The sequence below is a fragment of the Centroberyx affinis genome, unplaced genomic scaffold, assembly GCF_046629955.1.
Source record: "Centroberyx affinis isolate AG114_WGS23_722 - 3 ecotype Tasmania unplaced genomic scaffold, CSIRO-AGI_Caff_v1 ptg001859l_1, whole genome shotgun sequence".
NCBI lineage: Eukaryota > Metazoa > Chordata > Actinopteri > Beryciformes > Berycidae > Centroberyx > Centroberyx affinis.
In genome coordinates, this window is record NW_027280237.1 from 115,069 (window position 1) to 129,669 (window position 14,601).

At 43.2% G+C, this 14,601-nt stretch overlaps 1 protein-coding gene across 1 annotated transcript in view; it reads left to right on the forward strand.

Annotated features, from left to right (window-relative positions):
- The window catches only part of LOC139653053 (RAS guanyl-releasing protein 2), a 42,081-nt gene that overhangs the window by 14,544 nt on the left and 12,936 nt on the right, over positions 1 to 14,601 (forward strand). Inside the window, exons 5-12 of the mRNA XM_071530000.1 lie at positions 100 to 231; positions 1,099 to 1,249; positions 2,092 to 2,265; positions 6,673 to 6,789; positions 7,277 to 7,558; positions 10,801 to 10,881; positions 11,365 to 11,484; positions 12,178 to 12,293. Of these exons, the coding sequence (XP_071386101.1) occupies positions 100 to 231; positions 1,099 to 1,249; positions 2,092 to 2,265; positions 6,673 to 6,789; positions 7,277 to 7,558; positions 10,801 to 10,881; positions 11,365 to 11,484; positions 12,178 to 12,293 (1,173 nt within the window). The remainder of the gene's footprint in view (positions 1 to 99; positions 232 to 1,098; positions 1,250 to 2,091; positions 2,266 to 6,672; positions 6,790 to 7,276; positions 7,559 to 10,800; positions 10,882 to 11,364; positions 11,485 to 12,177; positions 12,294 to 14,601) is intronic.

The following is a 14,601-nucleotide window of genomic DNA, read 5'->3' on the forward strand; positions in this document are numbered from 1 at the left end:
CCTTCCTCCCCTCTCTATTTTTATCTCTTTTTTTTGTGTGTTTTTCATCGTCTTTCTCTGTTGTTTTTTTTCCCCTTCCTGTTTTGCTCTCTGTTCTAGGTACTGGATCTCGGAGTTCCCGGCGGAGTTCAATCTGAACCCGGAGCTGGCCGATCAGATCAAAGACCTCAAAGACCTCTTGACCACCGAGGGCAACGAGAGCCAGAGTCAGCTCATCGACATAGACAGTGTGTGAGTGAATGGTCTTTTATGGGCATTTATTACTCCCTCTCTCTCTCTCTCTCTATGTGTGTGTGTGTGTGTGTGTGTGTGTTGGCACTGACAGTGTGCGAATGAATGGCTCTGTGTGCGTTTCTGTATGTGTGCATATATCAGTGTGCTCTTTTATTCGCTGTTCTCAGGCATTGCTCGGTTGTACTATGCAGGGTCAGTGACCTTTCCTATTCCCATAAAGGCCATTTCTCTGTGACCCTGGCTTCCCCTGGTGTAACATGAGGCGAAGCCTTTGTGGAGCGGACTTGTGACTCATTGTAACTAAACAGCTTATTTCTGCACTTGCGGAAATAAACTCTAATATGAGAAATTCTTGAGAACTTAAAAAGGATAGTTATTTATATTAAAATCCGAAACAGGGACAACTTTCCCACTGGTCATAGCGATTTCATGTAGTAAATTACTGTTTATACTAAGAACTAATCTGATTCGTTACTTGTATTATACACTATAATGTTAGTAGACAATTAGGTTTGGTACAGTTAGGGTCATTGTACCAAAATCATTGAGGAATAATCATTTTCTATAAATTATAGTGAAATGTCATCCTTTTATGTGTGAAAAAAGCAGAAAATTTAGCTTTTTGCTTCAGTTTCTTGCCTGTTACATGTGGCTCATGCTATTGGGGAAATTCTCCACTGCCAGCTATTTTAACATATTGTCGGTTTGATATTCAATACTAGTATCAATGCATCCCTATCCTGAAAAGTGGCTAAATTGAGCCTCCTAATCTATCATGGCGTTGTCCCAAAAGTCCCCAGAAAAATCGATACACTTCATAAAATACTGTGGGCTTTTTTTCCTCTGCTTTATTGTCCCTCTCAGGCCGTCTTATAAATGGAAGCGGCAGGTGACTCAGCGGGTGCCGTCTGTGTCGAAGAAGAGGAAAATGTCCCTGCTGTTCGACCACCTCGACTCCTGCGAGCTGGCCGAGCACCTCACCTACCTGGAGTACAAGTCCTTCTGCAAGATCCTGGTCAGTAGGACTGAAGGAGCCTCGTATATGCTGCGATGGTTTATGGTGTCTCGAAGCTTTTGAGTTCTCCAGTAATGCAGTTTCTTTTTTTTTTACTTCCTGAAGGCTAAATTTAGTTGCTAGGCAATATCGGTTAAAAATCTACTTTGCTGGCTGTAACTATGTTTGTTGTCGGGCAGCATTAGCTTTTTGAGCATTATTTTTGGAAACACTGGTTTCTTGCTGATTGAAGTGGCATATTTGTGTGTGTGTGTGTGTGTGTGTGTGTGTGGGGGGGGGGTTGGTGGGGTGAAAGGTTGGATTTATAGCGCTGCTGTCTGTCTTTGTCTCCCTCTCTATTTTCTTTCTGTAACTTGACATGCTGCTGCTGTCTTGGCTAGTCGTCCCTTGAAAAAGAGATTGTGGCTCAGTAGAGAGCAGTAGCAGCCTTAATGAGTAAGAGATGAGTAAATTATCTAAAATATAGCCCGCTGATCCAAATGTGCAGCAATGACAGATGTCTGTGTTAAGAAGAGCAAGTGAAAAAAAAAATAAAAGAAGAAGAAGCTGGTTTTCTTTTGCATTTCCCAGATCAGATGGTGGGATTAATCAGTCAGCGAATCAGCCAAGTGACTGGCTTGTTATCCACATTGTTGCCTTAATGACAAATTGAGCGGATGGTTGGATAGTCATGTGTCTGTTGTTTTTGTCTGAGCGCTGGCAATGTCAGTGTCTCTTACCCCCTCATTCGCAACTACGATAAATGAAATTAAAATTCGGCGTCTTCTCTAGCATGCTGAAAGCAAAGCGTGACAGTTCCGAAACCAAATCCCTCACTTACCCCCCCCCCCCTCCCTTTTCAGTTTCAGGACTACCACAGCTTCGTGATGCACGGCTGCACGGTGGACAACCCCATCCTGGAGCGCTTCATCACCCTCTTCAACAGTGTCTCCCAGTGGATCCAGCTCATGGTGCTCAGCAAGCCCACCGCCCCGCAGAGGGCCGCCGTCATCTCCCACTTCATCCGGGTGGCTCAGGTCGGTCCGCCCGTCTGTCTGCCGGGCCGATTGAGACCCGTTTACAGCCAAGGATTTGAGACGGTTGGGTGGGGGTTGGAGGGGTAGGGTGTGTGTGCGTGACAGGGTACAAGGACTAGGAGATTGATAGGAGATTGCCTGGAGCCAGAGAGAAAAGAGGAGAGCAAGTCGTAAAATACTGATTTAGTGATTAAACCGAGAGATTTGGAGAGAGGGGAGAAATGTCAAGGCAGTGCGTTCGGTGGCACCCGCACATGCACACACACGCGTGGGTGGGCAGCAGCCGTCTCCCATTTGATTAAGGTGGCACAGGTCCGTGCCATTGTGAATAGGCAAATGTAATTTGGAAGGGCTTTGGAGGTATTAGTATGTAATGTCCATAGACGACTACTGAGAACGCTTTAAGATAAGATGAGCTTTATTGATCTCCAAGGAGATTTTGGGTCATTGCAGCAGCAAAGAATATAGATATAGCAATACAACAAAAATACAAAACAATGTAGAGTAAAGATACAGTGTGCTCATCATGCCCATCCAAAGTTTCTATTGGTTAGAAAGAATTCTCACTTTGTTGACCATTTGCTAATTTTCAAATGTACAGACTTTTTGCAGTTTACATATTTACTAATTTACAGTCCACTGCATCATTGAATATTTGCATTATCAGATTTACAGAGCAGATGTGACAATGCACAATGGTAGATATTCACATTATCACATTTATTATTTATTATTTTACATTTATTATTTATTATTTATTTATTATTTATTTATTTATTTACATATTGAAATAACACATATAAAGAAATGTCTCCAAAGTGTAAATGCGCATCATTGGCTATTGACATGATCATGATTACAGATGGGAGTAACATGTACAGAAATGTCTCCAATCTGTTCCAATATGTACAGACTCATATATAGAGATATATAGGGTCATGTGTAGTGCAGTGTCACCAGACTTCTTTTTGTCTGACACTGACACCTTTGTGGCAGGAACCATTGTGTACCTTGAACAGACAAAGAAACACTTTGTTTCTTGGTAACACCTCAGGGCGATGAGCCGGAGGTTCAAAGGTGCCCCACAGCTGCACCAGCTCGTCGTGGAGAAGGTGCAAGGTATTGTTACAGACTGAGATCAGTTTAGACCTCCTATGCTCCTCCTTTGCCCTCACTGAGGAGCCACCAAGTTGCTCTCTACCATGTCTGGCACACTGCTTTTGTGGTCATACAACCTGCAGATCTGTGAGTGAGATAATTCAGGGCAATATGGACCATTTAATGCTGCACTGTGGAACCTCGCACTTTGGCGGCCCCAAGTGGCAGCGAGAGATAACTGTTTCAATTTGTTTGAAGGACTTCATTACCCAGAAATGCAGGTAAAATGCGTACACTTCGGACATGTTTTCTTCTTAGCTGCTGGTAGGGATGGAGATGGAGAAAGCAATCTTTTGGCAGCAGGTTCAATCATCATTGATGAGTCAGGTCGCAGAACTTCATTTCCATCAGTGACCACACCCAACACCCAACAGAATTTTAGTTGGTGTAATTGGGCGAATCTACAGCATCTCAATTAGTGGGGATAGGACGCTCTTCTCTGTTGTAGCCCCAATTTGTGATTTAGGTTGCTGATATGGATATATTATTTTTTGCCTAGTGCTGCTAAGGTTATGCAATTCCTTTGTCCATCTGTTCAAGTCAGGTCAAGCTTATTTGTGTAGCTCTTAATTACAGTTACAGTCTCAAAGGACTTCTTCAAGGCTACATTATGAAATGATAAATGAAAATGAACCCCCCCAACCTTAGACCCTCAATGAAAACAAGGACAATCTCCCATGAAAAACTCATTAGGAAAGAAAAAATGAAAGAAAGCTCAGCAAAGGCCTCATAGAGATCGATAAAAGATTAAATGTTGACATGAAAATGGAACATAAACAAAATATACAGTCATTCATCCAACCATTCATTCGCTCATCAAATCATCTACGGTCATCTATGGGTCAAGATGCTTGTAATCCTAATCTTATCTTAATCTGTCCTCATCAAGCCTCCTCCCGGCGTCTCCTGCCTAGCTGCCAAGTCCCGGCCTTATATGGTTCACTGACCAGATGCCTGCAGACTGTCATCCCTTCACTGCACAAACATCCCTTTAAATGCCACCCTGGGTCTTATTGTAATTGATAATATATCAGTTTGATGTTGTCGTTTGCTTTGGTCTGCCAGATGGGCCGGGCTCGCGCTCTCTGGGACAGTTCAGTTACTGTGCTGGGGAGGCTCAGTCGAGCGTAGAAAAGCACACAGAGAATTTTAAACAGTTTCTCCTTAGTCATCCTTATCGCCTGCAGTGCTCTATGTATTCCTCCTTGTTACTCCCCCTTATTGCGACTCTATTTTTGGATTTTGTTGTGTGACGAGATGTCTCAGTCTGCTCCCATTTTCCCTCTATTTATCCGTCTCTTATGCACCTCTCTTCATCTCCAGAGCTAACTCCACCACTCATCATTTATTTACCAGGGGTCTCAGCGGGTTTCGGCCACCCCCGTCTGTCAGAATACGCCAGCGCTCCAACACCTCGGCGGGGCTCTTGTCGAGGGAACCCAGTAGAGCGCTCTCAAGCGTCTCACCCTCCTCGAAACCGAACAGTCGGACTATTCTCGGCGCTTCGCGGGAGCTATAACAGGGTCGCGGTATAGATAGATGCTGACTCTGTCCCCGTGTTCTCGTTTCGAAATGAACGACTGTGACAGTTCACCTGCAGGAGGCCCCTAGAATGACCCCCCCCCCCCCTCCTGCTCTCCTTCCCTTATCCTCCTTTCCAAATATCACCATCCTTAATATAGCATCCCTGAATTATCCGCGCATCTTTTATCTTCAGTCTTTTTCTCTTCTCTCAGATTATTTTGATAGATACACAGAGGAGAGGGCAAAGTGGAACAAACAGAAAGAAACATGCAAGCAGGGTATAACTTTGTTCCCCACTTGTAGATTCCTATAAAAAATGCACAATTTCAGATGCTTGAGGAACCCAATCAAAACATCTTGTACTTGTGTCAGCATGACATCGTGTTATTTGTCTTGACATTTCCACAATTGCACTGTAAAATGTCAGAACTGGTAACTTTGTAATGCCTGTTATGAAAGCTCCTTTTTTAGGATCAATCATGCATGATCAAAACATACGGGTGTTTTCATAATGATAACCCGCATTTCCCCCTGTGAACCGAGTGTCCAGAAGTCATCTCGGACCATGTTATTCATACACCAGGCTCGGGCATTTGGGCGAATCATCAAGGGTCGGCGGTGGACCGAATCCATCCCCGATGGAAATTCCCTCGCTGATATTTTGCTGATTCAAATTGCCTTGATCTTTTGGTAATTAAAAATGTAGCCGAGGGCAAGACACTGAAATGGGGAAACACATGCAGAGGGCTAAAACGATGTTCCAAGCCAATTGCAAATTTATTCACAGCTAGCACAGAAGGCAGCCTCAACACACATGATATTTCCCAGAGCCTTGCTCATGGGTGTGCTGCTTTTGTCCCATTGCTATTGGGAATACTATTGGGAAAACTGTACATCAGTTCATCAGGACTTATACAGTACTTACAAATATCAACAATGTACATTTTCTCACCCATTGAAAAGCTACATTTCCATTCCAATCACACTTTATGTTTCAGCTGACAATTGGTCACCTAACACTACCATACACACATCATTCCAGTGGAAAGACCCGACGAAACCTCTCCCAGGCCTTGATACCCGTCCCATGCATGTGCGGTTTAGCTGAACCCGCTCTGCACAATGCAGGGCTTTGCCAATTGATTCCAAAGGGTGTTTGAGCCGAACCAAATGATGCCCTCTGGCAGCCCGCCCACACAGCTGCGACCCTATTGATTTCCAGCTAGATGCCATGCAGGCTGAAGGGCAGCGCGGAGCCCCCGCCGAGCGCCATTCACAAAGTGTTAGCGTAACTTTGACTCGCGCAGCGGAGCTCTGAGCGGTATTTGCTCGGGCGTAATAATATCCTGGTTCGCTCAGCACAATCAGCTATAACGGATGGGGTCCATTAGTGCGTATATCAGTTTTACACACATCTGCTTTTTCTTCCTATCCTCTGCTGTCTCTGCTTTACCTTCTAAATCTTGTACTTTCCTTCCTGCATCTTACCGACTCCTTCCCGCCCTGCATCACTGTCTCTCTCTCTCTCTCTCTCTCTCTCTCTCTCTCTCTCTCTCTCTCTCTCTCTCTCTTTATCTCGCTCTCCCTTAAATCCTTTTTGGCACCGGCTTACACACCCACACACACACTGCCTCTTCTCTCACCATGTCTATCACCCTCAATCTTTATAATAATCTCTGGTCCCCCCCCCCCTTCCCTTCCCTCCTGCCCTCTCTCCATCTACAGAAACTGCTGCAGCTGCAGAACTTCAACACGCTGATGGCGGTGGTGGGCGGCCTCAGCAACAGCTCCATCTCCCGTCTCAAAGACACGCAGACCCACATCAGCGCCGAAACCAACAAGGTGCGTCAAACTGCCAAGAGCTTCCACCTTCGCTGGTTTATTTCTGGCGTCCGGCACCGAACTGCGACCAGACAAATTCAGGTTGCAGCACTTAGCGAAACAAGTCATGTTGAATTCTATTCAGCGATCCACAACTCCTCTATGTAGGCCGCGAAAGCGCCTTATCTGTGATGACAGTAGTCCATTACTCCTACACAGTGGCTTCTTCACAATATGAATTCAGGCCATAGAACTGGAAAGATGAATGCAACAGTTGGGGGAGTTGCAGTGCCTCGTCGTGCCAGTTATATAAGTCCATCTGGTCCAAAAGTTTGCTCCAAATGTTTTTGGATTCTTCGAAACAAATCTCTCTCCGTGTTCTGTTTGTCCTCCGTCAAATCCTGCCAACTCTCATCTCATCTCATCTCCTCTCTTTCCATCGTCTCCATCCTCTCCTCCTCCTGATTCATCCCTCTCATCCTCTCCCCCCCCCCCCCCCCCCCCGCAGATTTTCAACGGCCTCATCGAGCTGGTGACGTCGTGCGGCAACTACAGCCAGTACCGCAAGCGCTTCTCCGAGTGCGCCGGCTTCCGCTTCCCCATCCTGGGCGTGCACCTGAAGGACCTGATCGCCGTGCACGTGGCGCTGCCCGACTGGGCCGACAAGGAGAAGACGCGGGTCAACCTGGCCAAGACCCAGCAGCTGTACGCCATCCTGCAGGAGCTGGCGCTGATCCAGATCACGCCGCCCAGCGTCGACGCCAACACGGACCTGCTCAACCTGCTCACGGTTAGCACGGGGACATTGATTCGCAGTGTCCAAAGATTTACGTTTTGGCCGGTGATCTAGAAAAATGCACCTGCCAAGATTCAATAATTAATGCATTTTTCATGCAGGTTTTCAAAGCTGTTTAGTATCGGATGCTGTGTGGTAATTTACAACTTCCTCACTCGCTTATTCATCGGATTTGTAATTCATCATGAAGTGCATTAAGCGTCCAGACAGCAGAGGAATAGGAGGAAAAAGTTTAGATGCTTTTTTTTAGAAGTTTAGATGCTTTATGTGGAGCCAGTGGAACTGGCAGACTGTTGCAAAGCCATTGTTTTTCCTTTTTAATGGGAAATACATACAGGAAAACATTTGTGGGGTAATTGGATAACCAAGAGACAGCTTTTTTTTTTTTTTTTTTTCAAAGCTTGATTTTCAGTTCCCTTGCCAAGAATGTGCTAAGATATTTTGTCTTCTTATGCATCACACAGTGGGGGAAGATGAAGCACCTTTCGCCATATTGCCACATCATTTATCATCAATACACTTCTGTCATGCGGTATCTCAACAGTAAACACTGTAAACAAGTCATTTAGTTCCCTATTCAGGCTTAAAATCATATTGTGCCTGAAGGATAATGCTGTTTCCGAGGTTGCCCCTCTCCTTTCCATTCTCCCTGCTGGTTTCTGCACACAGTCAGCATAGTTGGAGATATCAGCGCTCGTTCTCCTCCCTTCAGAAGAAGCCATTTGCTGCCATTCATTCTCATACAGTATGAAAAACAACTTCCACAGAGCGAGAGAATCCATCACACTACACATGAAGCCTCAATTTGGTTTTGTCAAAGTTTCTGTTTTATCCTTATTTCACTGTGCCACAGTTGAATTTTTCGTATTAGTGCTGCATTATATTGCACCCTGCTTTCTGTCAATCACCTGACAGCCACAGGAAGAAATGGAAGTCTCCTCCGGGGAATAACCTCAAAAACACATCGCCTTACGTTACTGTCACATCCATGTCTTCTTGTTTTCTTTGTTAGCCGGGACAGCAGTTCATTCCAAGCTAGGTTTGACACTGTAAAGTTTGTATTTTATTTTTAAATTAAACAAAAAAGCAAGTAAATGTTAGAAAATCGAATTACATATGGAATGCTTTGTAACATAATTGGGAACAAATCTAAACTGGGTGTAAACGGTAGTTAATGGGCTATAACTCTAAATGATGAACACTGGTATTCTCATTTAAAACAAGTGAAAAATGCAAATGGGGTGAGGTAATTCCACTTGTTTCCAATGCAGTTTCAATTTTATTTGAATTTTGTTTTCAGAAATACAAGTTAATATCTGGGGGAAAAAGCAGAATAATGCGGATCACACCACTAGTATCTAAGAAAATGACAAATGACAGAGCAAGTGCAATGATCTCATCCGCCTGACAGATCTTTTCACTTACTTTAAGGTAAATAAGACTCAACACTAGATGAAAGAACTTGTTAAAATGGGTGTTTTCAGTGAGTGTCATCCAATTCTATTCTAATGATGCAGAGAAAGAGCAAACACTTTAAAGGTAGCTGAGCGTTGTGTTATTCTGTGGCAGAATAACAGGCTGACTCTGCGTCTTAGTGGGAGGTTTGCCTCCGTCTGAGGACACCGAGTGAGACTGATCTCAGCTATAGAGCCGTCTGTCCTTCAGCATGAAAGCTGTGGAGGTGTTTTAGCGCCATTAACCGAGATGAAGTTCCTTCAGTCTCCGGCTTCAAACTAAACTCCCGCGTGTGTCAGCGTTCGCTCTCTTTTGGCAGATGCAGATAAGCCTCCGCTGAATTTGAGAAGGAGAAGAAGCTTTTTCTGAGCTTAACCAATCCCAGGAGATCAATTACCATTTCCGACTGCAGGTGTTCGCGGGAGATTGCGGCCGGCTCCCTTCGTTTTCGGCAAAAATGAAAGAAAACAACTTGACAGGTTTTCGGGCGCTAAGGGGCAACCTGGGGAAGTTTGCCGGACGGAGTCGATAGCTAATTATCTTACGCCGGCGCTTATTGGAGATGATCTGACTTGAGGTGCACTGGCGAAGGAGAGAAAGTCAATAACATCCCCGGAATTAGGAAAAGAGGAAAGTATGCCTGTGTGGGGCTGAAATAAGGAAACCACAGAGATTTAAAAATATCTGATTTAGTCTTATCTGATTCAACAATTTCCCCCTGGTTGAGTCATGTTCAATGAGGGCGATTCTATTCTAACCTCCTCAGCATTGCGGACCATCTACAGTTAACCTTTGCACAGAAATACTGTAAGCTCCGATGAATCAGAAGGCCCAACAAGGAGAAAAACCTTTTTACCCTCCGCACTTACCACTTAAACTCAATAAGACACAGGAAATGCAATTATGCTCGAGAGTAGCTCTGAGCGAAAGAATGCAGCCGGCAGTGGATGCGGTGGATGATTCCATGTGGCAGTCGGCTGCACTGTGCCGGCTAAAACAAAAATAGATCCCGCTCTCTCACCTGTTGCCATAGTATCCCCATTGTGTTTACAGAAAATGACTCTGACAATGCCTATAATGAACAGGTCCGCGCCTGAGATGGCCATTGTTCTTTGTGTTATGTGTTCAGTACCAGTTCTGGAAAGTATAAAGTACTGGCAAATTAGAAATGTACCCTATATCTCATCTACAACTCCTCCTCATGAGCTTGGAATTATAAGGTTCTATCTGACTTTTTGTTTTTAATCAAAATGGAGTTATCGACACACACTTTTTTTAATATATATATTTAAAAAGATTTCAAAAGATGGAAGGTCTCAGAACTCCACCCAGATACAACCTTATAATGTTTTTGTTATTCATTTTTGCTATTAATTTTTAGATTAGTTTCCACCAGAAAAGTCATATAATTGACAGCTGACATTGTCTGCCATGTTCGTATGATGAAGCCAAACCGTTGATAATGATTTCTAAATGTTAAATGGTGAGCCCACTTAAACTCATTATTATTTGTGGAATGGAGTTCACCCACCTTTGTGGCTTACATGAATCTTTATAATGCAAATTTATAGTTGAAATCATAATTAGTAGTATCAAACTGATGAAAGTTATATGGAAGAAAAAACAGAAATTAATGCTTTTCTGAAAGAATAATTTAGTTTAATTTTTTTTTTATTTTGGTGGTTGTTTGCCTTATGATGATAGGCAAACAACAGGCACAGTTTACTCACCTTTTTTATTTACCAGTACATCACTCGTTCCCTGTGTCCTGTGCTGTGCAGGTGTCTCTAGACCAGTACCACACGGAGGAGGAGATCTACCAGATGTCTCTACAGAGAGAACCTCGCAGTGCCAAGCCAGCGGTGAGGACCGGGGGTCAGAGGTCATTACCAGACCTGGGAAGAGATGTGGATATCAGACTAGGGCAATACTGGCCTCTTATTAAATATCGGATATTGGCCAGTCATGCCCATTTCCCTACCATTGAATAGGAGTGGTGGGTCACCCTGCCTTCAGAGCTGCTAAAGAAAATTCATTAGTTTCGGTTTCAGTGGAGAGTTTTAGTGTCCCATGATGGTCTAAATGCTGTTTCAGAGGTTTTTCCACCCTGAAAACAATACAATTCTCCAAAGACCCACATCGGTCGAACCCTATATACGACTGTATTGTTACTGTATACTGACTTTGTAATATTCCATAAATATATATATATATATATCATGGCATTTTGATCCACTGTAGTGACCTTTAACCATTATTGTGTATAAGAGCTCTATTATTAGGCACAATGGCTCCTACTCCTCTTATTGATCTTATGGTCTTTGATTGTTCATTGGCTCTCGCAGAACTCCAGCCCCGCCCCTGCGCCCGACCCCAAGCCCACTATGATCGACGAGTGGTCGGTGTCGGTGAAGCCCAACGCCGACCCGACCATCATCAAGAAGCACATAGAGAAGATGGTGGAGGTGAGCGTGTTACTCCCCTTCAGGGCTAATTGCGACCTGCAGAGGCCTAATTAATCGCACTGGAAGGCTGAGGGTGAATTTGCTGTTGTCCTTGACATGATAACTGTGGAGCACACTTTGGGATCTTTGGCCTTAATTGCTAGGATGTGTAATGATCGGTTACCATAGTTACCAGGGCATTTGAAAACCTCGTAACTCCACGTGATTTTTCTTGCTATGCGTTGAGAAAGTTTTATGACCTTTCATGAAAACCTTTCTAAACCTATGGTGTGATTTCAAAAATACATGGTTGTCAATGTAAAAATATGGCTGTTTTGATTACTTCCTTAAAAGCTGATGTTGTGAAGATATAAGGTTTTCATCAGGCAGCAGTGATGTGTTATGGTATTCTAGTGATCATACTACAAAAACAGGAACAGTACAGATACCCTTGCAAAACATGTTAAATGTATTTAGATTGTGTGATTAGAGACATATAATTTATTTTTATTTTTTTACATTTGACAAAATTGTTATTGTAAATAGTGGATGTAAACAATGCGGATGTAGATGATATAATTTTTTTTTACCTACGATCTTACTGATCCTGAATATTCCAGTGGATTCGGTTACTGATTAAAACCGTAAGTAATCAGTAGTTTGTAATAGGTTTCACATCATTGAAACTCACCTTCCCAACCCTCATGCTTACAGTCGGTCTTCAAGAACTTTGACACGGACGGCGACGGCCACATCTCCAGGGACGAGTTCGAAGCAATCAGGAACAACTTCCCTTACCTCAGCAAGTTTGGAGAACTGGACAAGAACCAGTAAGGGACAAACCTAACGTCTGCACATTCATTCACTAGCTTGTATAATAATATAATGAATCCACAGTGAAAAACATCTTCTGCACACTTAGATCCATGCAATATACGGTTATTAATGAGTTAACAAATGGATTAATAAAGAGAACACATGTAAATTGCATGGATCTAAGTGTGCGTATGATCTTTTTCACTGTGGATTCCTAAGCAAAGACTCTCATTCTTTCAACTCTAAATGCAACAATACTGATCCTGCATCAGTTATTAACACAATGCTAAAATTAGACGCCAAGAGCCACATATAACATGTTAGAAATCAAAGCAAGTGACTTGATTGTCTGCTTTTTCACACATTACATTCTCTAATTAGGAAAAGTGGATTATATCTCCATCATTAATAACCTAATAGTAAGGGTACACAAATAAACATGAATTAATACATTAACTTGTCATGATCTGCCCCTGTCTGGCCCCTGTCTGGCCCCAGTCTGCATGACCTGCCCCTGTCTGCATGTTCTGCCCCTGTTCCTGGTCTATCATTCCATTCTCTCCCCAGTCCCGCCATCCTGTAGACATCCGCTTGATGTCCTCGGACTTCCCCTCATCACCTTTTCCCCCCTCCTGCACCACCACACCTGTCTGTCATCAGCCTTGTGTCCTTGTTCTGCCTTCTCCTGCCTCTCATCTGCCAATCAGCTCCCGGACTCTCCCCCCTCCTGCCAGCTGTTCCTCGTGTGTCATTAGTCCCTGTCTGTATATATAGGTTGTGTTTTTCAGTGTGTGTTGCCAGTTCGTCATTTTGTTACGTGTTGTGTTCCTCGTGTTCCTTGCCCGGTTACCTGCCCTGATTCCCTGTGTTCGTTTAGTAAGTCTTTTCCTAACTACCTGCCAGCCTTGGATTCCTTGTTTGTTTAGTTTTTGCCTTTTGCCTGTCGGCCTGTTTTATTTCTAGCCTTTTGCCTGTCGGCCTCTTTCAGTTCTTGCCTTTTTGGATTACCTGCTTTATTTTGTACTTTGCCTCAGCTCCCCATTAAAACCTTTTACGTAACCCCAGTTCTCTGTGTGCCGGTCTGCGTTTGGGTCCAGCCCCCGAGTTTCTCCACAAACGTGACATAACTAAAGCATGAATTAATGAATGAACTGTTTAATTCACAAAGCTTGAGGCTGACAAATGAATGAGTCATACCTTGGTCACAATTAGTTAATGATGGTGACTTTTGCACAGTGTGATTTGGCATTAATTACTGGTGTTAACTAACAGCTGTAATTAATATATGTATTAAATAGGGGGATCAAATGGGCTATAAACCCAGTTGAATCCATGATCAAGTAATGCTTACAGCTAGCTCATTATTAAATATTGTATCACTTCATCACTTGTGTGTGTGTGTGTGTGTGTGTGGGTGGGGGTGATGAGGGCGGGCAAAACAATTAACTCACTATGAAGTAATAGTGAATTCATGTTCAATGAATGCTTACCCCCAATTAATGTTTCATTAGCGGATCATTACCAAATTCCGTATCATTCCGTGACTTCGCTTGAGGGGAACAAAACAATTAGAGCGAGTTAACTCCTTGTTCATCAGGCATACGTTTGTGGACGAGCCCACTGATGTCTGCAGTTGTGTGCCGCCCGCCACACTGTAGCATGTAATTAAGCTGTACACACACACAAATACACTGCAGAGAGTTTGGGTTGTGTGGCGACAATAGAGCAGATCTATGGCTCCTATCTGTGTTGTGTATGAAGGGAATAGAAGAGAGGAATCAAGTTGTTCTTGGCTGATTGGCTGCACTGTTGCCTCTGCTTTTAGTGCCTTGTAAACTGGTTTTATAGCCCATTTGATCCTTCTATTTAATCTGTTAGTTAACACCATTAAGGCCAAATCATAATGTACAAAGGTATTAAGTCACCACCATGGACTAATGGTGACCAAGGTTTGACTCATTTATTTGTCAGTATTGAGCTTTGTGAAATCCTAATTGTCCATTCATTAATTCATGCTTTAATTCATGTTGATTCATACATAAGGTAATGTATTAATGTTTGTGAAATGACCTCAAACTAATGCTCTAAATCTGCATTAGTCAATACTTCATGTTTAATACTCAGAGTCACAGTACAAGCAATGAAAAGTCAGTACATCCTTGATAGAAACACAAACTTTACGAGAAATTTAATTACAGACCATTAAACATGCTGGTGCTTATAAATGATGCATGTACCCTTTCAGCCAATCAGTAATAAGATGCCAAGTTTTGTCAAAATGGGACCAGTGGTGAGATAACACAAGTTAAAAATTTAGACCTT